At 39.4% G+C, this 26665-nt stretch overlaps 1 protein-coding gene across 1 annotated transcript; it reads left to right on the top strand.

Annotated features, from left to right (window-relative positions):
* Positions 1-26369, top strand: LOC117399514 (sodium- and chloride-dependent transporter XTRP3-like). Its single transcript, XM_033998749.3, has 11 exons — positions 1-187; positions 9399-9539; positions 11239-11330; positions 12123-12350; positions 12919-13029; positions 16880-17121; positions 18121-18283; positions 20027-20231; positions 20474-20633; positions 21004-21169; positions 22518-26369. Exons 1-11 carry the CDS (start codon positions 64-66, stop codon positions 22677-22679), a joined length of 1794 nt encoding a protein of 597 aa, XP_033854640.2. The 5' UTR covers positions 1-63; the 3' UTR covers positions 22680-26369.
* Positions 26370-26665: the final 296 nt, after the last annotated feature.

The following is a 26665-nucleotide window of genomic DNA, read 5'->3' as shown; positions in this document are numbered from 1 at the left end:
GAAAAGGTGAGACCCAGAAGAGACACAGACAGTTCCTGGTAACTTTACCCTCAGAGTTCAGCGATGGTGGAGGATTCGAGACCATCATGGGAAAATCCCATGCAGTTTGTGCTGGCGTGTGTGTCCTATGCAGTGGGACTGGGCAATGTCTGGCGCTTTCCGTATCTCTGCCAGATGCATGGTGGAGGTAGGACACAGTTATTTTTATTTTATTTTAATATTTAACAAGGATTGCTTCATATTTAACAAGGATTGCTTTGCTATTTTGTATCTATTTCATTTTCAAAACTTTATAGAACAAAATATATGAATAATGTGTTAATAATACTTATGAATATTCTTTTATGTAAAATTACCAAAAAAATTACAGTTTCTGATAAAGAGTGCAGTGTGAAAGTTGAGACACAGGTCTACACAATAAATAATCAGAAACAAATAAGTTTTATAGTTAAAATGTTGCTAACTTGAAATGATGCCTGGCAAATGAATAATGGTTGCAGAGAGCAGGCAGTCAGTATGGCAATCACAGAATTTTCACATAAATACAGGCTTTGGTTCTGAGATTTGGGTCATCAGTAAAATCCCCTTATACTTGACCATGCTTGAACGTAACTTGAGGACCAACTTGGATTAGCTACAACACTTCATATTAGCTGCTCATGTATAGTATATTGAAAAATACGGATTGTCTTTGCTCTCTTTCAACCCATTAAAAACCTAAAATGGTATCCTTCAAAGGAGCCATATTGTGGAGCGCATCCACTGGACAGCCCTGATATAAACAGTCAATAGCTATGCAAAGCGGTGCCATTGCAATATTGTACTCATAGTCATGTTTATTAAGACATAGTTGAAGTTTCCTGCTCCAACACATATTTAAGACATAAATAATAGTTATTACATTTTAGAATAATGCTGAGAGCTTGCCATTTCATCTACTTATGACTGTTTATTAACATATAAATCAACAATAAATGGATAATTGCGCATTAAATACTTATTTATGCCAAGAAAAAAATTGTAGTACCAGGTATGGATAAAGTGAATTTCAAAACAGGAAACAATGATGTAGAACATCTATATTGCAACCTGATTTATACCGAAAGTGCTGGTTTCACATATCCCTGATTAGCGCTAATCTTGGACTACCTTATGCAGTCTAAAGCCGGGTCCACACCTGAGTGATCAGTTGCTCAACTTGGTTGCGTGCAACTGAATCGCTTGTTATGTGGACGTTTCTGCAACCAGTAGAGACATTCTCTACTTTCAAGCAATCTGCTGAGTGATTTAAGAACATAAGAACATAAAAAAGTTTACAAACGAGAGGAGGCCATTCAGCCCATCTTGTTCGTTTGGTTGTTAGTAGCTTATTGATCCCAGAATCTCATCAAGCAGCTTCTTGAAGGATCCCAGGGTGTCAGCTTCAACAACATTACTGGGGAGTTGGTTCCATACCCTCACAATTCTCTGTGTAAAAAAGTGCCTCCTGTTTTCTGTTCTGAATGCCCCTTTATCTAATCTCCATTTGTGACCCCTGGTCCTTGTTTCTTTTTTCAGGTCAAAAAAGTCCCCTGGGTCGACATTGTCTATACCTTTTAATGCTTGAATCAGATCACCACGTAGTCTTCTTTGTTCAAGACTGAATAGATTCAATTCTTTTAGCCTGTCTGCATACGACATGCCTTTTAAACCAGGGATAATTCTGGTTGCTCTTCTTTGCACTCTTTCTAGAGCAGCAATATCCTTTTTCTAACGAGGTGACCAGAACTGAACACAATATTCTAGGTGCGGTCTTACTAATGCATTGTAAAGTTTTAACATTACTTCCCTTGATTTAAATTCAACACTTCTCACAATATATCCGAGCATCTTGTAGGCCTTTTTTATAGCTTCCCCACATTGTCTAGATGAAGACATTTCTGAGTCAACATAAACTCCGCAGTGATGTTTTTAATCACGTGCACAGCTGTGATTTCCATTACACGAGAGTAGATGTTAAAACTTCATGCTGATTTGAACTCGGCTCTCGCCAAGATAAGCACCAACTAAGACGTAGCTTTACAGTAAACTAATGTGATCCATATGTCTCTCCATCCATTTACGTTTCCTTCCATATGATGATGTAGATATCCTTCTGTCTGGTGTTAATGGCTGAAGTGTAATGCTGGCTCCAGGGATCAGCTTATTTTGCCTCCCTGACGCATCAGCACACACAACGGCTGCGATCAACAGTGCGGCCTCCCGAGCGCATCAGCATGACAACCGTCTGGACTGAGCTAAGGGTACATCTCTGGGGTCTTCAAGTGGGCACCTTCCATCCTCAATGTTTCGTCGACTAGCCCACGACACCTCAAGAGGGCTCAACGGTGATTCTGGCATCCCAGCATCACCCCCCTCCGTCCCCCACTCAACTCAGCCCAGCTTACTTACCTGTACATCAGCGTTTCTTTCTTTCTATTGTGCTTGAGATCCCCAGCCAGAATCTTTCCGTCTCAACCACAGCCAGTTGCTGCTCCTCTCTGCTGCTTCAGATAAGTTCTTCTCTGTGCGACGCAACTCTTGGCCACTGAATCCGACGTCTCTGAGAAACCAGGTTGTAGAGTGTGCCACAAATCCTCAACAACCCACTTCCACTGGGTAAACCCGGACTCTCCATCCTCGCTGTTCCGCTTCAGTGGCTAGTTGAGCATACCGCAGTTTCTTCCTCTCATACGCCTCATCTACAGCAGCCTCCCATGGCACTGTTAACTCTACCAGGTGAACAAGGCGTGCTGATCCAGACCACAAGAAAATATCTGGTCGAAGGTTAGTGGTGGAAATCTCGTGTGGAAAAATAAGCCATTGACCAACATCTGCCAGCATTTTCCAGTCTCTAGCAGCTTCCAGTTGTCCTGGGCGAGGATTGGTTTTAACACCTTTTCTTGGTGGTTGCTCTCCTGTGCGGAGGAATGTTGTCTTTTGTGTGTAATGTTTTGATGGAACAGGTGGCAACTTATTGGTCATGTTACGCTTGTCTTCCAATGCTAAGGCCAAACATCGCAGCACCTGGTCATGGCACCAAGTAAACCATCCTTGGCTAAGAGCCACCTTACATCCTGTCAAAATGTGACTTAATGTTGTAGGTGAAGAACACAAAGGACATGAGGGATCCTCTCCTACCCAGAGGTTTAGGTTCTGTGGTGATGGGAGAACATCATATGTTGACCTGATGAGAAAACTGATCCTGCTCTGTTCCATTGACCATAGGTCTTGCCAGTCAATCTTGCGTTGTTCCACACTCTCCCATCTCATCCATTCTCCCTGCTTGGCCTGGGAAATGGCCTTTATACACCTCATCCTCTCCTCCTGCTTTTGCACCTTGTTGACTACCAGCTTCCTCCTTTGAGCTGGGGCTGCCTTGTGCCATGTAGGAGGAGCTGAACTAAGTCCAAGACCCCCTCTTCCATGCTGAACTTGCCCCATGATATCACCAATTCGAAGGGCAGCCTTTGCATCTTCCACAGCTTTCTTTGCCGCCCACTTTCTTCCAGTTTTCAACACAGGTGCTGCCTCCCTTACGCATTTGTCACGTGACTCTACTAATGTCATTTCCAGTCTGACCTTGGCGCACTTAAACTCCTCGGTTAGAGCGGAGACTGGTAGCTGCAGTATTCCTTTACCATAAAGTCCCACTCTGCTGAGGCAGCGTGGAACTCCCAACCATTTCCTGATGTATGAACTGATTAAAGCTTCCAGCTTCTCTACTGTTGTCAAAGAAACCTCGTACACAGTCAGTGGCCACAGCAACCTCGGCAGTAGACCAAACTGAAAGCACCAGAGTTTTAGTTTGCCTGGTAGAGCGCAGCTGTCTATGCTCTTCAACCCTTCCACTGCTTGTTGTCTAACTTCTCCCATACGAACTGTGTCCTTTAGATCCCCATTGTACCATCTCCCAAGACTCTTCACTGGCTTCTCAGACACTGTTGGTATTGCCTCACCATTAATGAAGAATGTTTTATCTACTACTTTGCCTTTAATTATAGAGATGCTCCTTGATTTAGTGGGCTTGAATTGCATTCGTGCCCATTCAATGTTATTGGTTAATTTGCCCAATAACCGATTAGTGCAGGCTACTGTTGTAATGGTTGTCATGTCATCCATGTATGCTCGAATTGGTGGTAGTCGCATTCCAGAATGAAATATGATTGGTTGCTACAATCTCCTGACTGTTGTTTACTTTCTGCGGTAAAGATGCGTACATTTTAAAAGATGTCAACTATTTTAAAAGATGTCTACTATATGCCCCAAGTTTCTGACGATGTCTCAGTCAAGGTCTTGTCCAGCTTTTATGGGGCTTCGCTTCTGCTTTTTATATCGAATTTAAAATAACTACAGATGAGAGGACTAGAACAGCCAACTCTTCATCAGTAATTAGTGAAGCCATGGTTTAGTAATGACAGACTGAAGGAAAGAAGCGACAGCACCAGCAGGGTCAGCATAATTGCCAGGAAAAAAATTAATAAAACGTTAGGTTACTTACTGTAACCCAGGTTCCCTGAAAGAGAAGACAACCACCAATCAATACATATTGGTTGGTGGTCGTCTTCGAATTTAAAGGGATCTACACACATTTCTCAACGCGGGTTACTTGGTAAACTTATGGATCGCATTGATGGAAATGTCCAGTGTGATTTTTGACGCGTCTCTCGATGCCTTGGACTGTCCATTCTGTCAATTTTCTTTTCTTTTTATGATTTAGAAGGCGATTAAACCTGGCTTGTTTTGTGCGGATGTCGCGTTCATACCTGCAGATACTAGCTCTGTCAGCACAGCGATTGCCCAAACGTTCGCAAAGTACAAGGTAACTTGGGAAACTGTGGCCTCTCACAGATTCTGCTTCATCATACATCCCAGGGACATTAAACTTAATCAGAAACCAGAACTGCTACGCATCATATTCAACATGTAAAGTGTGTATACTGAGATTTTTTTCCCCCAATTTAAACCGGTGTTTCAATTAAAAAAATTTTTTTTACAGATTTTATCCCTATTTTAATATATGTAAAATAAACTGAAAAATTCTAGTGAAATGTGTAACACTAACTATAAGTAAGTGTGTGTAATAGGCCTGTTAAGGTCTGATGTCCCAGAACCCCGAGAAGCCCCTAACAGGCTTGATTACACACACTTACTTATAGTTAATTCTTTATTATTTATGGAGAGTTGTAACCGAACACACAAACACAAATATTGGCAGATCTGCAGACCTGCATGTTGTGCATCATCTGCCTTATTTTGTTTTTACCCACTCTCATATTTTTTTAACTATAGTGAACGTCCTCCTGCTTTCAGCATCAAGTTTGGTGCAAGGGGTGTCGTGCTAGATTTTGACCCTTGCTGAATCCAACTTTAAATACTGTCAAAAGCACATCATATTAAGTCATATTACAGTAGATTATTGTTAATTGCATAGTCCAGGTGCCTACTGTAACTGTTCTATGCAATTACCAGCATATGCAATTATCAGTAACATATACAGTGTAATACATTTAATTGTTTACCTGATAATTGCATATAATTGTGAAGTACATTTCTTTCGAAAATGTACGTTCCTTATTCTGGTTAAATGAAAATGTATATTTGCATTTTCATAGGAAATGTCCTTCACTTTCTTTAAAGTTAACAGGAATATGCAAGTATCATGTAAGCAATTCATTGGAATGCACTGTACTTGTATACTTCTTAATCCTTAAACCTACAGTAATATTATATTGGCACACCATGGCCACATTGTAAAAAATCTGTAAATTGTAGTTTTTTTTCTGTAGTTTTTTCTTCGTTTTGCAGAATATACATTCACTGACTGGCACAGCACTTAAACACAGCTCTTACAACTAAATGTATTTCCTCTGCAACAAGCATTAGGCTCCCCACCTGTGCCTCTCACTCAAATTCAGTGAAGCAGACTCTATTCGCACGTTTCCATAAACCACATAACAAGGGTACATGATCAAGTTTGTAAATTATTCGAGTTGGCTCCCAGTTCGGGCAGGAGCCAGAATGATTTATGTTTAACCCTCAATTAAGTTATTTGGAACACTGATTTCTGTTGTTGGGTTTGAATAAATGCAAGAGAGATTTCTAAATAAGATGAGAGTAATTCAGTGTTACAAAAACAGCTACAAAAACAAAAACTTTTGCTTAGTGGGAAAATAGTGCAGTTGCACTGCAGATTTAAACAAGATTCTCTTTGATTCTGGTTTATAATAATAAAAGGCAGGGAAGGTACTGAGAATTCATTAATTATTATTATTATTTTTTTTCTATTTCGGTATACATATATTTAGTTTAGGTTTATAGTGGCAAAACTATTGCTTTTACATCACATCTATATTGTGCAGAAAGTACTGTCTTTCATCTACTTGCATTGAGATCAGAGAGAGAGAGAGTGAGAGATCTGCTTTCCACAACCTTTCAATTAAAATATAATGTGGTATTTTGCTGTATTAATATAACAAACTATGGGTTATTACTATATATGAATTATCATGTTATGCATGAATGTAAGAATTGGCTTTCTGTGGTGGTGTACTTTTTTCTTTCAAATAGCATATATCTATAACTGTTTGTGCGATATATTTTAATAGCAAATATATATATATATAACAACCAATCAATCAATCAATCTTTATTTTATATAATGCCTTTCATAGTGGACCACCATCACAAAGAGCTTTACAAGATGCAGTAACAACAAGAAAATGCATAATACTTTAAATACAGAGAAATGCATAATTCATTGTATACAGTAAAAAAAGAAAAAAAAAAGCATAATACATTAAATGCAATGGAAAGTGCATAATACATGATAACAGCATATCTTCCACATTATTGCAGTTTTGTTACAGGATACATTTGTTTATCTCTAATGTAATCACAGTTTTACATATAGACTGCCTCTGTTTTTATTTACGTCCCAAATTCTGGGCCGCTTTGCTTTTCAGATAATGTCCCAAATTCTGGGCAGCTCTGATAATGTCCCAATTTCTGGGCCGCTCTGGTTTTTAGATAACGTCCCAAATTCTGGGCTGCTTTGCATTTTCAAATTCAGCCCAGTTTTTGGGATATTCTGCTCAGCTGACAGCCGAGTTATAAGTCATGTCTTGTTTGTTATGTCTAATTGGGTGTTCGGTGTATTGTAAGGGTACGGGTCACGTCTTTAGCGTGTGTGTGTGCGTGAGCGTATGGGGTATATGTGCGTGTAGTGGGAGGACCCGCCCCCGAGGCTATAAGTAAGAGGTGGGGGTAGTGGGGCGAGCCGTGAGCGGGAGAATGCGAGCAGGTAGAGGCTGGAGCGGTTGGTGTGAGGGACAGAGTGTGAGGCTGAAAGAGAGGGCCTACCCTGAGAAACAGAAACGAGGAACGTCTGCGAGTACTTATTTGAAATCATTCTCATCAATTTATTGAACTTACTACATGCTCTTACTGGACTTTACTCATAAGCAAATAGTTACTATAAGGTTTATCTGCACTTAATCAAATTCGCTCTTACTTAAGTTACTGTATGCTTTATTTTGCTTTTACTTGAATTGATTTTATTGTACATTCATATCTGCTCTTATCTATATTATGATATTCTGTAATGTGATATTTTATAATGTGATAACCTGTAATGTGATACTTTACTTTGTACTGTGATAACTTGTAACAATTGTAAGTTGCTCTGGATAAGGGCATCTGCTAAATAAATAAATAAATAAATAATGGTCCTAATAGTAGTTGTTAAGTATTCTGTAAACATTTTGTCTAATAGTTACAAAGTGCAATATGGGGCTTGCTTTCAAAAGATATCGCCACGGACATGAATGGAATACCTAATGTGATCGAGATCATTGATATGGATTTTGCCTAATGTATTTATAATATTGTCAGACTCCCTCCACACTGTATGTACTGTGTACACTCTCACCTTCACACGTCTGTATACACATAACATCTTATAATAATGTAAGTTTTCGGTGGCTACTTCAATTCATGTTGAGTTTATCGCAGAGACGGGCAAACAGTACCAGAGAAAATGCATGATTTGAGGAATTCACTGAACAATGAACTGTAAACAAATTGTGTGTTGGGTCGGGAAGTTCTATCATAATTTTAAAAGCTTAATAAATATATAATGAAGTGTTACATACATGGTATACATGTATAATATAACTAACAACTACAAACACAAATGACACTTCAAACATATTTATTTATAGCCTACAATCGTACTTACTAAAATATATACGAAAGTAGATGTCAACTTAAGAAAATAAATTCCAATCAATGTAGATAGATGGCTTACTCCCCCGCCCCATCCAAAAAATACATAAAAAATATAGATTTTTTAAAGTCTGTGCCGTCCGATTTTTACACACCAGATCGTAAACCGTAAATCAGCATTGTATATGTGAAGATATCTAAATAAATGTACATTCTGCATGACAAAATGCAGAATTTTAAATTAAGTTTACAAATTATACACAAAATAGATACTCTCATTATTTTTTTTATTTAATTTCCATTTGGCTGCTGCTTGCAGGTGAGAGAGCCGTCTCCCTGTACGCTAGTAGTTTCCATAACAGCGAATTATGCTTCCATTATTTGAAAATACCCATGAAGGACCTGGCTAATCTAATTTGAAGTTTGTGACCAACAAGGCTCCTCAGGTTTTAAAATGACTTAATTTATTGCTAATTTAGTGATGGTCACATGTAGAAAGCAATTGCTACCCCTGCTGGTTTACACCAGCATGATGCTTGTTTTTGTTTCGTGTCTGTTTTGTATCTGTCTGTTTTGGCCATCGTGCCTTTTGTTTTGTATCAGTGGTTTGGTTTTTATCTAAATCTTTTATTTGTTTGTTAAATCTGTGCCTCAGTACATTCATACCCCAGTGCTGTCTGTGTCTATTCTCCTTCCTGGTCTGCCGTCACCCGCAAGCCACCCAAGTCACAAGATGCTAAGATACTCCAGTAAAATGTAGGTTTGCCCTTATTACACACATTCCAACAGGTGTAGGACAAAAAAAGTAGAATCACCAAACATAACATTGTCAAAGGGTGAAGGGCCACCATAGACACCCATGATGGTACCGACCTGACTATTTGTCAATGATGACTTCCTTTATGGAACATGGGCCAGAAATATGCCATTGTTCTACAGTGACCATAAAGACTTTTGTGACTGTTCCCCATAAAATATCTGTCAGACCTGCTATTCATTGTAACCAAGCCATACATGTAACAGGGAGAGGCAGCGTTTACAAATTTCAGATGTGCACGTAAAGAATCAATGAGTCATGTGAGAAACATCCTGTTTACATACAATAAAATAATAAATAAGTACTGTAACTGAATCTTTAAATTCTCTCATTTCAGGTGGATTTTTAATTCCCTACCTGATTATGTTGGTGGTCGAAGGATTACCTTTGTTTTACCTTGAACTAGCCATTGGACAACATATGCGCCAGGGGAGCATTGGAGCATGGAGCGCCATTAACCCTTACATGGGGGGAGTGGGTGAGTGTTAGGCAATTCACGACTTCAAACGTATCTGACCATAGGTACCAGCTATCTTCACATACACAGTAGTGCTGATACGGGAAATGCTGGCTGGACCACCTCCAGTTTGTATAAGAGGATAGTTCAGATAAAGGGGGTTCTAATGTGTGTTATAGACTGCTGAGCAGCTCTCCGCCAATCAGAGCACAAGATTTGCCACCTGTATGCCACAACAAATCACAAAGAAACCCAATTCATGACATCACCCGTACCATATTTCTTGCCGTGCTTTATTCTCTGCCTTAATACAAATATGCATTCGGTTCACACGTGTTTACAATATACACAGCCTTTGCCCTGCTACACACCCACTTCTGGTGTTAAAATAAATTGCAAAGGGGCTCCCGAGTGGTGCATCCGGTAAAGGCACTCTGCGTGGAGTGCAGGATGCACCTTATAGCCTGGACGTTGCCGGTTCAAGTCCAGGCTATTCCATTGCCGACCGTGGATGGGAGTTCCCAGGGAGCGGTGCACAATTGGTTGAGCTCCGCCCGGGGGGGGGGGGGTTAGGTTGGCCAGGGTTCCTCGGCTCACCGCGCACCAGCAACCCCTGTAGTCTGGCCGGGCGCCTGCGGGCTTGCTTGTAAGCTTTTCTACAGCTCCAATGTGGTTGCATGGTGAGTCTGCAGTGTGAAAAGAAGCGGTCGGCTGATGGCACACGCTTCAGAGAACAGCTTGTGTTCGTCTTCACCGCTCCCGAGTAAGCGCAGGGGTGGTAGCGGTGAGCCGAGCTTTAAAAAAAAAAATGGGATATTCTAAATTGGGAGAGAAAAAAATAAAAATAAATTGGCGACTACTAAATAAAAAAATTAAAAAATTGTAAGGCTATAGGCTTTTTTATTTTTTTATATAACACTGTCACCCTGCTGGTGTTGTTTATTACCTCATAGTGCAGGTTAATGAATGAAAGCTTGAATCAAAGTGAGCCAGCTGGAGATGTGCTACCTGCTCATTACTCATTAGCTTTGGTGAAGTAAACTACTCTGCCACTCATTCACAGTTTAACCTAGGCTGCGTTCTGGATTGAGTGCACTTCATCTCCCTTATCTCCTGATTGATAGCTGTTAACATTAGGAGATTGCAGCCTCTTATTATAGCTCAGGCTGGTCACATATAAATGGACACTTTTAGATGGCAGTGGGGTCAGAAACACATTGCTATGGCTAATGATCTCTACGTTCTGTGAAGTCCAATAAACACAAGGTCACTTTCAGGCCTTGTATTTATTTGTCGGCAACTTTCAAAGCACCTACTTGAGTTTGACATTTTGAAGGAATTTTGATCAAGTTGTTGCTTTAGCTCTTTACATTGCTGTGTGTCCCTTACAATTAAGCTGAATTTCATCACCATTTCGGGCAGCACCTTAGCTATATTTTTAAATGCTACAGCAAAGCCATAATTGATTTAATCAATGCCTTAGCTGCTTGAAAAGTAGCCAGTTGCCTTGTGTTTTATGAACTTAATAAAAGAAGCCCATATTAAAACCCTGTTGTTATAAGATTAATAGGAAAGCAAATTCCCAGGGATCAAACATGAATTTCTGCCTCTTTATGTAGCCTTAAAAATGAAATCATTACAAACAAGTATCAAAGCTTTTACAAACAAGTAAAGTACAAATAATTTGTTATTTATGTCCTTCTCTTCCTCGTCTTTTTAGGTATAGCAAGTGTGGTCGTGTCCATCTTTCTTACTATCTACTACAATGTGATTAACGCCTGGGCCTTTTGGTACCTTTTTCATTCATTTCAGGTAAGAGAATAAAAAAAAAAAGCATTTCATATATTTGTCAGAATACAGTGTATATGTTTTGAATATACATGCCCCTGCTGCAGTTCATTTAACTATGACATCATCAGTTCAATCACAGCATATGGCCAACTGAAGTATCCACATTGATGTTAATTGTGAAAGTTGTTGTGTATGTAGAAATTGTTTAGTATTTTCTTGTTATAATTCATAGCGTATATTGTTGTATGGCCATGCCTCACTTTTTTCACTAGCAGTTGCTTTCTGTCAAGCTTTAGTTAGTTTTGATTGAATTGTTTTTCTTTTCATGGGTTCTTCTTGTACAGCTATGGCCAAAAGTTTAGCATTGCCCCGTAAAATTAACACATTTTGCTTCATAAAGTTGAATGAAACCAGCTGAATAATGTTATGTTGACATATTTAATTACATACCGCTTTGTAGTTTTCCATATACTTAATGAAAAACTGACAAAAATTGAAAAATGTGACATTACGACATAAATCTAACATGAAATACTGTACTATTATTATGGCTTCCGGTAGACTTTTGCAATATCATTTTGTAGTTTCTTTGTTTACATGATGTTAGATAAAAGATCTAAATTATGTTCCTATCCTTGTTATTTTATTTTTAAATTCTAGGTGATGCAAAACTTTTGGCCATCACTGTATAACTCAGCTATGAAATGAGTTATATTAGCCCAAGATTGTAGTTGTTGCTGTTAAGCCTAATTTTAAAAAGTCTCATAAACCAGGCTTCTCAATAACTGTGATGTTTCTCTTTTGATTCCTCAGGGTACCCTGCCCTGGGCAGAGTGTCCTCTCAGCAGTAACCTCACCACATACGTTCCAGAGTGCGAGAAGAGCTCTTCTACCGATTACTTCTGGTACAGGGAGACCTTAAACATCAGCTCCTCCATCGAGGATCACGGGGGCATTCAGATGGGGCAAGCCCTGTGTCTGGTCCTGTCCTGGATGGTGGTGTACCTCTGTGTGCTCAGAGGAACCGAAGCCACTGGAAAGGTACGGGCTGAGAAAAACAAAAAGAGCTATACTTAAAACATAGAACTAACAAAATAATTCTCTCCACAGCTGACCATGACATATATTACCAGAATGTACAGAATAGCATAGAATAAGAATGAGCAATGAAATGTTTGATCACAATTGATGCAATTCTCCAGATATATTCAAAAATGTATGTATGAATATGATATTCTCATTAACTTAAACAACATATTGTTAGTACCAAGTGTAGTGACAACTGGATAAACAGTTCTCCAGATATATGGAAAAATGTATGTGACATAAAAAAACATCCAGTTGAAATGACGTAAGAGCAATGAAAAGTAAAGTGTTTATTATTTTTCTTTAATGTCAATTGTTAAGCTACTGGTTACTGGAATACTATCACACATCTTTAGTGATGCCTTTATTTAAGCCAATAACTAGAAAGAAATGCTATTACTAAACAGACTTTTACCTGAAAAATGTCCACTAAATTATTTAAGTTAAATGCTATCCCTTTTTACAGGCTATTGGAGGTTTTATCAATGAAAGATGAACTAAAGTCCCCATTTTGTTTGTCCAGGTGGTGTATTTCACAGCAACATTTCCATACTTGGTAATGATCATCTATTTGATCAGAGGAGTTACTCTGCATGGTGCTCTGAATGGGTTGAAGTACATGTTCACACCCAAGGTTGGTATATAACAGTGTTTTGGGAGCTATATAAAGTGGTTCCAGCAGCTCGGTAGGATGTGGGGGGTGGGGGGTGGTGGGACGGGGATGGGGGGGGATGACTATTTCCTCTTCCCAGAGTTCAAGCATGGTGAGGTATTGTTGAGGCTGGGGTCCATTCAGTGCATCTACACAAGAGCAGTCCAATCTTTTTGGCTGAAAGAGCGATACTGATGACCTGGAAAAAACCATAAAAACAAAAAAAAGAAACCTAAATAAGACTTGGAAAAGAGATACAGTTGAACCAGACTGCTGTCATTTCTGTGCTCATTAACCATATTTCAAGTTTAACGATGTTGAGTTTGCTGCTCCTTGACTTTACTTGGTTTCTACCAAACACTGTACCCATTAAATATATATATATATATATATATATATATATATATATATATATATATATATATATATATATATATATATATATATATATATACACACATATATATATATATATATAGAGAGAGAGAGAGAGAGAGAGAGATACAGTACATGTTTAATGGGTTCAGGTTTCCCAGGATGCTTAGAACACATCAATGTGATCTGGCAACAAATTCAATCAGCTAAAAAGGAGAGAAAGGAGCTCCATGTGACATTCCTGGATTTGGCTAATGCATATGGTTCAGTGCCACATGAACTTCTTTGGGCAGCATTTGATTTTTTCAGTGTACCGATGACAATAACAAATTTAGTGAAAGTCTACTTTGGAGATTTGCAAATTTGGTTTTTCAGCTTCAGAATTCAGCACTACATGGCAATGCCTAGAGGTTGGAATAATGGCAGGATGCACCATTTCTCCACTGGCTTTTACCATGGCAATGGAAATAATCATTAGGGCATCAAAATGGGTAGTAGGAGGAGAGTGCTTGGCTTCTGGAATGCGACTACCACCAATTCGAGTAGCCTGCACTAATCGGTTATTGGGCAAATTAACCAATAACATTGAATGGGCACGAATGCAATTCAAGACCACTAAATCAAGGAGCATCTCTATAATTAAAGGTAAAGTAGTAGATAAATGTTCTTCATTAATGGTGAGGCAATACCAACAGTGTCTGAGAAGCCAGTGAAGAGTCTTGGGAGATGGTACGACGGGGATCTAAAGGACACAGTTCGTGTGGGAGAAGTTAGACAACAAGCAGTGGAAGGGTTGAAGAGCATATACAGCAGCACTCTACCAGGCAAACTAAAACTCTGGTGCTTTCAGTTTGGTCTACTGCCGAGGTTGCTGTGGCCACTGACTGTGTACAAGGTTTCTTTGACAACAGTAGAGAAGCTGGAAGCTTTAATCAGTTCATACATCAGGAAATGGTTGGGAGTTCCACGCTGCCTCAGCAGAGTGGGACTTTATGGTAAAGGAATACTGCAGCTACCAGTCTCCGCTCTAACCGAGGAGTTTAAGTGCTCCAAGGTCAGACTGGAAATGACATTAGTAGAGTCACGCGACAAATGCGTAAGGGAGGCAGCACCTGTGTTGAAAACTGAAAGAAAGTGGGCGGCAAAGAAAGCTGTGGAAGATGCAAAGGCTGCCCTTCGAATTGGTGATATCATGGGGCAAGTTCAGCATGGAAGAGGGAGTCTTGGTCTCAGTTCAGCTCCTCCTACATGGCACAAGGCAACCCCAGCTCAAAGGAAAAAACTGGTAGTCAACGAGGTGCAAAAGCAGGAGGAGAGGATGAGGTGTATAAAGGCCATTTCCCAGGCCAAGCAGGGAGAATGGATGAGATAGGAGAGTGTGGAACAACGCAAGATTGACTGGCAAGACCTATGGTCAGTGGAACAGAGTAGGATCAGTTTCCTCATCAGGTCAACATATGATGTTCTCCCATCACCACAGAACCTAAACCTCTGGGTAGGAGAGGATCCCTCATGTCCTTTGTGTTCATCACCTGCAACATTAAGGCACATTTTTACAGGATGTAAGGTGGCTCTTAGCCAAGGATGGTTTACTTGGCGCCATGACCAGGTGCTGCGATGTTTGGCCTTAGCATTGGAAGACAAGCGTAACATGACCAATAAGTTGCCACCTGTTCCATCAGAACATTACACACAAAAGACAACATTCCTCCGCCCAGGAGAGCAACCACCAAAAAAAGGTGTTAAAACCAATCCTTGCCCAGGACAACTGGAAACTGCTAGGAAAATGCTGGCAGATGTTGGTCAACGGCTGATATTGTCTTGTGGTCTGGATCAGCATGCCTTGTTCACCTGGTAGAGTTAACAGTGCCATGGGAGGATGCTGTAGATGAGGCGTATGAGAGGAAGAAACTGCGGTATGCTCAACTAGCCACTGAAGCGGAACAGCGAGGATGGAGAGTCCGGGTTTACCCAGTGGAGGTGGGTTGTCGAGGATTTGTGGCACACTCTACAACCCGGTTTCTCAGAGAAATCGGAATCAGTGGCCAAGAGTTGCGTCGCACAGTGAAGAACCTATCTGAAGCAGCAGAGAGGAGCAGCAACTGGCTGTGGTTGAGACGGAAAGATTCTGGCTGGGGATCTCAAGCACAATAGAAAGAAAGAAACGCTGATGTACAGGTAAGTAAGTTGGGCTGAGTTGAGTGGGGGACGGAGGGGGGTGATGCTGGGACGCCAGAATCACCGTCGAGCCCTCTTGAGGTGTCGTGGGCTAGTCGACGAAACACTGAGAATGGAAGGTGCCCACTTGAAGACCCCAGAGATGTACCCTACTTAGCTCAATCCAGACTGTTGTCATGCTGATGAGCTGGGGAGGCCGCACTGTGGTTGATCCCCGGAGCCAGCATCACAGCTGTTGTGTGTGCTGATGCGTCAGGGAGGCAAAATAAGCTGATCCCTGGAGCCAGCATTACACTTCAGCCATTAATACCAGACAGAAGGATATCTACATCATCATATGGAAGGAAACGTAAATGGATGGAGACACAGATGGATCACATTAGTTTACTGTAAAGCTACGTCTTAGTTGGTGCTTATCTTGGCGAGAGCCGAGTTCAAATCAGCATGAAGTTTTAACATCTACTCTCGTGTAATGGAAATCATGTGATGTACTGTACGTAGGAAATTACAATAACAGAAACTGAATCGTTAGGGACAAGTTGGAATAAAACCTTGGACTTTAATCACATTCCTGACCTTGCTGATTTACTGTGATGAAAGAAAAACACTTTTACGAGGAAATTAAAATCATAATACTAGTGTAAGATTGGGGCCATAAGAACTCTGCTAGGCTTGAACTGGATGAAGTTGCTTTATCTGCAGACTTTTATTCAACTCAAACATTAATTTATTTTTCTTCATGTACTGTATATATATAGAGAGAGAGAGAGAGAGAGAGAGAGAGAGAGAGAGAGAGAGAGAGAGAGAGAGAGAGAAAGAGAGATACATGAAGAAAAATAAATAAATGTTTGAGTTGAATAAAAGTCTGCAGATAAAGCAACTTCATCCAGTTCAAGCCTAGCAGAGTTCTTATGGCCCCAATCTTACACTAGTATTATGATTTTAATTTCCTCGTAAAAGTGTTTTTCTTTCATCACAGTAAATCAGCAAGGTCAGGAATGTGATTAAAGTCTAAGGTTTTATTCCAACTTGTCCCTAACGATTCAGTTTCTGTTATTGTAATTTCCTACGTACAGTACATCACATGTAACTATTTAGGGAATGAAAGGAACATACTTAACAAAAATTCCTATGTGATATGACTATAATATGTATCAAATACAAATCAGAAGTTTGCCAAAAGTATATATTAAGGTATTTTTCAGTGATATGAGTTTGATGATACATAGTAACGGACATCTGATGGATAGTTTTCTCTGCAAACTTCTTGTTCTTCCAGCTTTCTGATCTTGCAGACCCTAAAGCCTGGATCGACGCAGCCACTCAGATCCTGTTCTCTCTGGGTCTCGGGTGTGGGAGTCTCATAGCCTTCGCCAGCTACAACCACCACAACAACAACTTCGAGAAGCAAGCTATTGTGGTGTCACTGATCAACAGTGCGACTTCCATATTTGCCAGCCTGGTCACCTTCTCTATCTATGGATTTAAAGCAACATTCAATTACGAAAGCTGCTTAGACAGGTGGGGGAACTCTTGTTTGGAGTACTGGGATGATTTCCCTATTAGAAATGTCTCTGGCTAGCTGGAGGGAAACTCACAGCACATCAATGAGTAGTGCAAACAGCAGTCTGTCTTTTTTTTTTCTTTGGGAGCACATGGTAAAACACCATTTTTTGAAAGCCACCTTTACAGTACACACATAATCACCGTATCATAACAGGGTTTTACTTTGCTTTTAGGTCCATACCAGCTCCAGTAAGAAAACACAAAGAAAATAAGAAAATTCCAAAGCTTTTGTATATTCTTAAAGTAAGAAAATCATGTCTGCAGGGTCATTACAGTATAACACAGATTTTCAATCCAAAATATAGTGCAAACAGAATGGATTTTATTTTTTTTACCCATTTTTTTACACAATTAGTTGAACCAGCTCAGCCAGTGTCCAATTGAACACTTAACACATGATTGCGTCTTGTGTAATTTCTCATTATGTTGGAATTGGGCAATGTTGAATGTGGAAATCTAAACTCAGAGCACTGTGTTCTCAATAGTGTTCTACCTTGGTGTTCTGCCATGCGCTCCCTAAGGAAAAAAAGCAGACAGCTGCTTGCAGTACTCCTTAATGTTGTGAGTTTCCCTCCAGCTAGCCAGAGACATTTCCAATAGGGACATCAACTGACCTGCTAATTGACCACTCTAACAGGTGTCTGATTTGACCCCACGGGACCCACCGGTGTTGAATGAAGGGAGAGACTAGTGAATTATATTGTAGCTCCCCATTTACACCTTTCCTGGTATTAGCAATGCAATCATAACTGTGTCCATTGGCCAACCCCTTCCCCAGCTATTCAATCTTCTGGCTCAATTGTGGACTTCTTAATTACACAATTCAGCAGAGCAATCCACACACACATCAGGAGATGCAATTTAGAACACATCAGGTCAGTGTTGAGATTGCTTTCCAAGAAGTATGTGTTAAATGCCGCTATGCTGCTTAACATTGTTTGATGCTTTTTACAGGACGCAATTGCTGCTAATAAACACCTTTGATTTGACAGAGGACTCCATAAAACCAGATAATCTGGATGACTGGATTTCACACTTAAACGCAAGCTTCCCGGATAAGTTTGCCACAATATCTTCCCAAATCGAAGGCTGTGACTTGGAGTCAGAGCTAGACACGGTATGGTGCATGTGCTGAGAGTGACCCCTAAAAGGAGAAGTCAAAGGGCTACATACTTCCTCTTCTGACTAGTTTCCTATTGTAGCTTTGTGGCCTTCCTTAGGTCTGGGTTCTAATCAGGTCACAAATTAAATGAGTCTGGTGGTTTCAACCTAGAACCCAGCGGACTTCAGCCCACACTACAAAAGCACTACACATGTTTGGCACAGGTGGCAGTTGCTGAGGCCTAGGACTGAATGCCAGGCAGGGGGTGTTGAGATCAGGAATGGAAATGAGTTGTAATGTAATTGGATGAGTATCATGAAATACAAAGCACAGCCATAAACACAAAAAAACTTTATTCAAAACACTTCCTTGTTAAGAAATAGTTCAAAGTCCCTTCATTCCAATCTTGTATTATTGCATACTGGTAGTTGTTTTATTATATAACCAAATAGTAATACACACATTTTAGCCCCATTGACACAAGTATGGTTGTTTTTATTGTATGCGTTTTTATTGTTTAAAACGTGCTGCACACATTTTTTGTATTTATTTTTTTACTGTAAAATGTAAAACTAGAACCAAAAACCTCAGGAGTTTAATTCGAGGACTTAACCTATTTGTTCCTCAAGTAGATTGCTGCCATTTCAAAAATCAATTGAAGACTTGATTTGAGTGTAACATGTATAATTTTCTATATTATCTCCAATAATAAATGTGGCTGTTTACTTTTTATGGGGCAGCAGTGTGGAGTAATGGTTAGGGCTCTGGACTCTTGACCGGAGGGTTGTGAGTTCAATCCCTAGTGGGGGACACTGCTGCTGTACCCTTGAGCAAGGTACTTTACCTAGATTGCTCCAGTAAAAACCCAACTGTATAAATGGGTAATTGTATGTAAAAAATAATGTGATATCTGTATAATGTGAAATAATGTATAATGTAACAATTGTAAGTCGCCCTGGATAAGGGCGTCTGCTAAGAAATAAATAATAATAATAATGATTTAGATTGTATTGTCTGTCAAGATAATATGTCTGTACTGTTTCTGCTTTTTTGGCAAACAGTTTTTTTTTTTTCAATTATTATTATTATTTTTAATTTAACAACCAAATATTGGACTTCAAAAGATGCTGGTAAAAGGGGTGGGTTGTCATAGTTTTGTTTTTTTTATCAGTCACTTCTATGTGATACGGTTAGTCAAGAATTATACAAAACGTTGGTATACCATGCTAGACATAGCAATATACTGTTTCAAGTACTGGATAATAAATATTACCGTTTTGTTTGGAAAAAATCCAACAATTAGATGTTCTACTGCAGGGGTTCTCAGAGTTTCTTGGCACGCAGCCGCCCATAATATCCTGACTGAGGACCCCCCATCCAATTAATTTGTATAAAAGTACATACTTTTATACAACGCAATGAAAATGAAGATTATAAATTAACGATCAAGCAACCTGAAGCAGGGTTAATGTAAACACTGGGGAACGTTGCGTGGCAGGTGTCACAGTCATTTGGGAGAGAATTATGTCGTTGGCCCCCAGTTTGGGAACCCCTGCATATAAGACCTGGCTGATAGACAATAACACCTCTTTACCAGAAGACTCGTGCATTGCCTACCCGTATACTGCTCTTCTAGCTGCTAACCCACAACAACCTGTTTCTCAGTCACTTTACAACATTTATAATTTTTTTTTAGTTTCTACACATTCTGCACCATCACTTTTAACAGAAGCTCTCTGGTTATTCTGTTCACCCCAGGCTGTTGAAGGGACTGGCCTGGCGTTCATCGTATATAGTGAAGCCATTAAGAACATGGGGCTGTCCCAGCTGTGGTCAGTGCTGTACTTCTCCATGCTGTTGATGCTGGGGATTGGGAGCATGCTGGGGAATGTAGCTGCCATCATTACCCCACTCCGGGACTCCGCTTTCCTCACCAGGCATTTCCGAAAAGAAACATTAATAGGTGAGTATCCGGACGAGACGCAACCAAACACATTTAGTATGCAATGTCTCACCACTAAAGCTGTGAGATGGGGTGGACTCTTGTGTTGCTTTCCTGAAGCTTACAGGTGAAGTAGCTACTTGTGCAGAATGGAGAGGCAGCAGAGTATGCAATTTGAAAACAAGTGAAAAGAATATATCTTTTTTTGGGCGTATTATAGAAATGTAAACCTGTGATGCTTCATAGCCCATCTTGTTTTGCAGGGATGATGTGCCTGTTCTGTTGTCTTGTTGGACTCTCTTTCACTACCAGATCAGGAAACTACTGGTTTACCATTTTTAACGACTATGCTGCTACATTTTCTCTGCTCTTCATAGTCCTCATTGAAATCATAACCATCTGTTACGTCTATGGACTGAAAAAGTGGGTAACCCTTCCATGCTTACCGTATGAGAAAAAAATGCTGATTTTGAGCTTTGTTGCCGATTAACAGTATTAACAGTAATACAACTGTATTCTCTTTAGCCTCTAGTCTTAGGACAGTATATATCAATGTATCTACATACAAACAACATAATAAATAATATGCAGTGCATGTTTGTGGATTCATATGGAAATCTAATAAAAGTAAAACGATACTAAGATACCAAGAACAAAATGACAAATATACAAATCTTTTGTCCTTGTACTAGCTACTGCACCTTAGCAGCACAGAACCTTTGAAGTTCCTTGTACATTAATCTACATGATCTCTCCTATTAATCTATCATTAATCTATATTATCGCTCCACAGGTTTGAAAAAGATATTGAGTTGATGATCGGACATCGACCACACTGGTACTGGAAAATCACCTGGTCTGTCGTAAGCCCAGTTCTAATTATAGGGCTATTCATATTTTATACAGCAGATTACATCATGGGCGGAACACCAACATACCAAGCATGGGACTCAAACCTGGTATGTCTTTTCACTGAACTGTGATGTTGAACTACACTAGGATGTCTAACATAGATAATGCTTTTACACATCCTAGTGTAGTAAGTAAAACCTGTACCAGTGATGATGTAATGAATGTATGATTTATAACATTGTGACAGGCTAGCTGTAGGGATGACGTCAGGCCAGAAAGAAACACAGAGACAGACAGTACTGGAGTTGAAACTGAAACGCAATGGCTGCGCTCAGTAGGTTTATTGAAAAATAAAAGATTTAAACAGAAAACAGGACACGGCACTTGAGGCCAAAATAAATAGACAAACAAAATGGATTAACACTAAACAAACAGTGGACGAACAGACAAACAAACACGGTGAGTCTAAACAACTTATATTTACTTTACTTTTTATTTATTCCTTCTCCACACCCGTTCTCCACTCACCGAACACACAACCACGAGTGAGTGCTTTGTGCATCTATATATACTGTTGTGCCGGGATTCAAGTACTAATTAATTATTCACTTGAATCCCAGCACATGAACTAATTCTGTGCAACCTTGTGCTCACATATTAATTACTTTAAATGCACGTGAAGTGATGTGCAATCCCGTGCCTAAATACAATTATACATTTTAAATAACTTGTGCTACACACACCCATTTATATCCCGTGCAGCCATATCTATACACCAACATTAACACACCACACGCAACATACAATATAGAAATGCACACGGGCGGGGCACATTGCCACAAACATATATGGAGGATCTGCCATAAACCGTGGAGTACTATCGTTATTCCACAAATGAGGCCGTCCTCATGTGTGAAATAATCACAGAACTCCATGAACATTCATATGAACATGCACAGAGTGTTCTGTTTATACAACAAGTACATTGTATGGAAAAGAATGCATGTTTAAACCTAAAAAAAACAGATGAAATCACATTTTGCATCTGCTTAGCAACACATGGTAATTTTGAACAACACAATCCGCCTGGTCATACTGCCGTTGGATTTGAATACATTCCAGAAAGACTTTCAAAATGAGATCAGGTAAACAATAAAAAATAAATTCATTCAGCACTTTTTGAATAGGATCTCTCAACACAAGAATGAGAACTTGCCTAGGCCCCAGGGCATCCTTGAAAACAAGGTTTCCATCTCAAGGGTGAAAAAAAGTTTAAATAAATAAATAAATAAATAAATAAATAAATAAATAAATAAATGAAGCCCGTAAATACAAGTTTACTGATGTGAGGGGTAATATCTACACCTTGTACTGGGCAGCACTGACTCTTCACTGTATCTGTGTTGGGGAGAATGGCAGGGGATGTAATTTAATATACTGGTTTTTGTTTCGCAGGGTAAAACGGTAACAAAGGAATACCCCCCTTACGCCCAGGCGGTCATTGGGCTTCTTCTGGTGACCTCCATGATATGTGTCCCTTTGGTGGCGCTCATCACTTTCATCAAAAAAAAGAAGGAACAGGCGAAGGAAAGCAAGATAATCACCACAGCTACTTAAGAGACCCACTCCTGGGACTACGAGGGCAAAAGGCACTTTTCTTCGGAAGCACTGCAGCATGTGGGATCCATTCTGTGCAAAGACCCTAACAGGAGACCCCTCTGTGTTCAAGAACAAGGTGTCTGCGTAACCACCGAAGGCCTTGCTTCGACTTCACCAGTATTGCTCCTATCACCTCCTACCCCTCCTTCTCATTTGACTTTCCAGCATCCATTAGAAAACATATTCTGAGGAAGGCTCAGATATTCATTATTTTACTCTGTAGAAGAGAAAAACTGTTCCTGCTGGGTGTGGTATGATTTTATTATTATTATTATTATTATTTATTTCTTAGCAGACGCCCTTATCCAGGGCGACTTACAATCGTAAGCAAATACATTTCAAGTGTTACAGTACAAGTAATACAATAAGAGCAAATTTTAAGGGTGAGAAGGATTTATTTGAGAAGGATTAGTCTTTACTGTAATAACCCTGTTAAAACAAAATGCTATGTAAACAACACTGTGATGAAGGCAATCCTGTTCCCTTTCAAGTTTTAGGTGATCAATAGCGACATCATACAATATTAAGGTAGCTTAATTTTAGTTTATTACTATCATAGTGTATACATGATGTCTGTTTTGTTTCTAGTTTTCTTCTATAGTCAGTCATACAGAATCAACAATTTTCATTCATTATGTTATGCACATCTCCTGGGAATACTGTGCCATCTTTCAGACCTGTGCCTCCTGTCAGTTCTCTTGTCAATTCAATGCTTGTCTTCTTTCTATTCCTTACGGATAGTCTCTTCAAGTATTGCTCATCCTTGTTAGATAAGCATTTCTGGGTCTTCCAGTCCTGGGTTTGTCAGTTACAAATTATGTTTCTCTGTACTTGTTGCTTCAGCTACCACACCTTGAAAATCGAGTGATGCGAGCTATTTCACTCAATGTTTTTCCTTCTTAATGCAAGTCAAGGTTGTTACAATAGTAGACAACACTAGTGGAGGCTTTGATTAAATTGTTGATGCTCATAATGCATCAGACTAGAACAATACAACATGTCTAGACTTTTGCACAGCAGTGGACATAATGCAAAGTAATACATATTAAAAAGGCCTTAAAATCAAAGCCCATGTTCAACACTGGTTGTCAATCATAGTCTTCAAGTACCACTAAACCGTCTGTGTTTCAGATAGGGATTGTCTGCAGATTGCTGTGTACAAAGCATGATCCCTGTAGCTGCAGATCATTTAGTCTGTGCACTGGAAAACACATTTTTTATATTTAATTCCTATTTGAACCAAAAACCTGGAAAGTTTGGGTAACTTGAGATTGTGGGTTGACGTGACTTAAATAAAATATAACTTTATTAAGGGCATTCCTTAGCAGTTTGGTATGCAGTTCTATTCTCTTGCATTTGTCAAGCACTGTGTGAGTGTGTGGAGATTCCAGGTAGAGGTCTTCAGGGGTCCAAATTAATCAACCTGACCCGACCCAACCCGATGTAAAATTCTTGGCATTAGACCCGGATCCGACCTGGCCCAAAAAAACAGCGGAACGCATTTCTTTTCCCCAGCTTAGTGTATGCACTGACTAGATACAGTATTAAATCACTGTTTTTTTCCAGTCAACCTGGAGATCTGACTGAACCACACACAGTGTTTATTCCATCATGAACCTACACAGAGGACTGTAAAATTAAATATGTTTGTCTGTGTAAAAGATACAAAGATAAATACGTTATCTGAAAATCAAATGAACTGATGTACGATCTTGTAAATTGCGTGATTTTATTACAAACTTTTATGTGCTACTGGGGGAAGCGAATCCATGCAACAGGAATTATGAACAATTAATTTTAGTACCAAAGACAGCCTCTTTTTATTATTATTTGTTTTTTTTAGCAGACGCCTTTATCCAAGGCGACTTACAGAGACTAGGGTGTGTGAACTAAGCATCAGCTGCAGAGTCACTTACAATTACGTCTCACCCGACAGATGGAGAACAAGGTTAAGTGACTTGCTCAGGGTCACACAATGAGTCAGTGGCTGAGGTGGGATTTGAACCGGGGACCTCCTGGTTATAAACCCCTTTTGTTAACCACTGGACCACACAGCCTCCTACATACACGCTTATCTTTAATAGTAATCGACAGTTTGTGTATTACTGAGTAAACAAAATCGGACCCGATTTGCGTGATAATTTTGCACCCGAAAACCCATTCAGTACGGGTCGGGTCTCAAGTCCTCAGGTCCGGGTAGACCTGTGAAGACCTCTAATTCCAGGTGCTTTATCATCATTGCTGCTGGGGGGAGTATTTCTGGGGTGTGTTATGTTTCAGTGTTTAAAATGTGGCCTTGTAAGAGACAAACGATAAACTGTTCTAGAGCTAGTTTTCACTAAAATTATCACTTTCTGTTTGACTAGAATACAGAAAAACTGAATAAAAATTGTACATACGCACCGACGCTTATCAAGGTGAAATCCCTGAGCCTTCTGGGAATTTACATTCCTCCTTATGCTTGTGCCAAGAATACTTCTGTGATTACAAAGCAACATGGGGTGTCCAGTTTAGCCTGATACTAACATGGAAAAAAACTGGCCATTATTTTTCGTTTTCTTAATATATTTCAGTTAGCATTGTGGCCACATACGTATTTCATTATACAATTTATAATAAATATAGTATAGCTGGCAGAAATTAATTTTCAGATGCTGAAATTGAGATGTAGAAACGTGCATCTAGTACACCTTTGTTTTCATACATATGAAATAAAATAAAAAATGGGTTTATCTTTTTGTCTTGTTTTGTCTTGTGTGACCTTATTTGTGCAGAAAATGGAGACATGACAAAAGAATTTCATTAGAAACAAGCTTGATCCTGCATATAGCCCACTATGAAAGACATCCACAGCCTGCAAAATAGCATCTCACAACAACTGTCGATAGTTTCATCAATCTAGACAAGAGGTTTGGGTACTACTATATACATATTATATGACTTATATTCACAGCATGAGGAATAGTTTCCTTTAAATGTTGTTAAAACTACTTGAACACAATCAATTCCATTTTAAAATTGAAGTCTTTGTCAAAGCCCTAGACTGATACCAAATACTCGTACTATAACATGTTTCATATCATCTGGTTAACAAGAATAATAGATGGTTTAACAAATCCAGATCAGCGCTAATCTTGGTGGACTACCTACTGTGAGTTAGTCCAAGACTAGTGGTCTGTGAAATCAAATGATAGTGTTATATGCAAGATGGGTTTAAAACAGGCGTAGGTCACGCACAAAATTAGTTTGGTGGTTTCAGCCTAGCCATTAAAGAGGAAGTAGTGGGGTTCCAAAAAATATAGTTATACATCCCAACATGTTGCGACAACTGTTTAATAACGTACCTGTTTCTTTATGCAATATCACTAGTTTCCACATCGCATTTTCTTAATCCCAAAACCAAAGAGAGCCATTTCCAATTAGCGTAAAGGGCACAGAGAAGTTTCGCAGGAGTAAGACAGATGGGAGGGGCATCTCTGCAGCCTGGACCCTCCAGCGGTGCAGTCATGAGTGCACAGGTTGTAATAGACGTCTTTATTGTACGCAACAATAAAGTTTGTTTGTGTTTAATAGTTCATTCCCCCCCCACTTTGAATTCAGTGGTTTTATTTCCTTGTTTGTTAGTCTGCTAAATGTCTATAATAATGTTTTTAAACAATCTATTAAATAACGATGGTTTAATCAAATCAAGGAATAATTAGTGTTTTTTTTTCAAATAAATACATTTCAAGATCTGCTCCTGGGGAGCTCCTACACATTGATTTAAATAATCTTCATCACTATTTTCTGAACCCAGCCACATATAAATGTTTCTCATATGCTTATTTTTTCAGCTACTGAGATTCATTATTAATGGGGAAATGTCACACAGTGTACCCCCCCTTTCTTCTTTAGGAAAACATGACAGAAAGGACAGTGACAAACGCAGCATTGTTCCCAGTCTG

This window comes from Acipenser ruthenus, chromosome 4, assembly GCF_902713425.1.
Source record: "Acipenser ruthenus chromosome 4, fAciRut3.2 maternal haplotype, whole genome shotgun sequence".
NCBI classification, from domain to species: domain Eukaryota; kingdom Metazoa; phylum Chordata; class Actinopteri; order Acipenseriformes; family Acipenseridae; genus Acipenser; species Acipenser ruthenus.
Note: the sequence above shows the minus strand (reverse complement) of the source record. Positions and strands in the feature narration are given on the sequence as shown.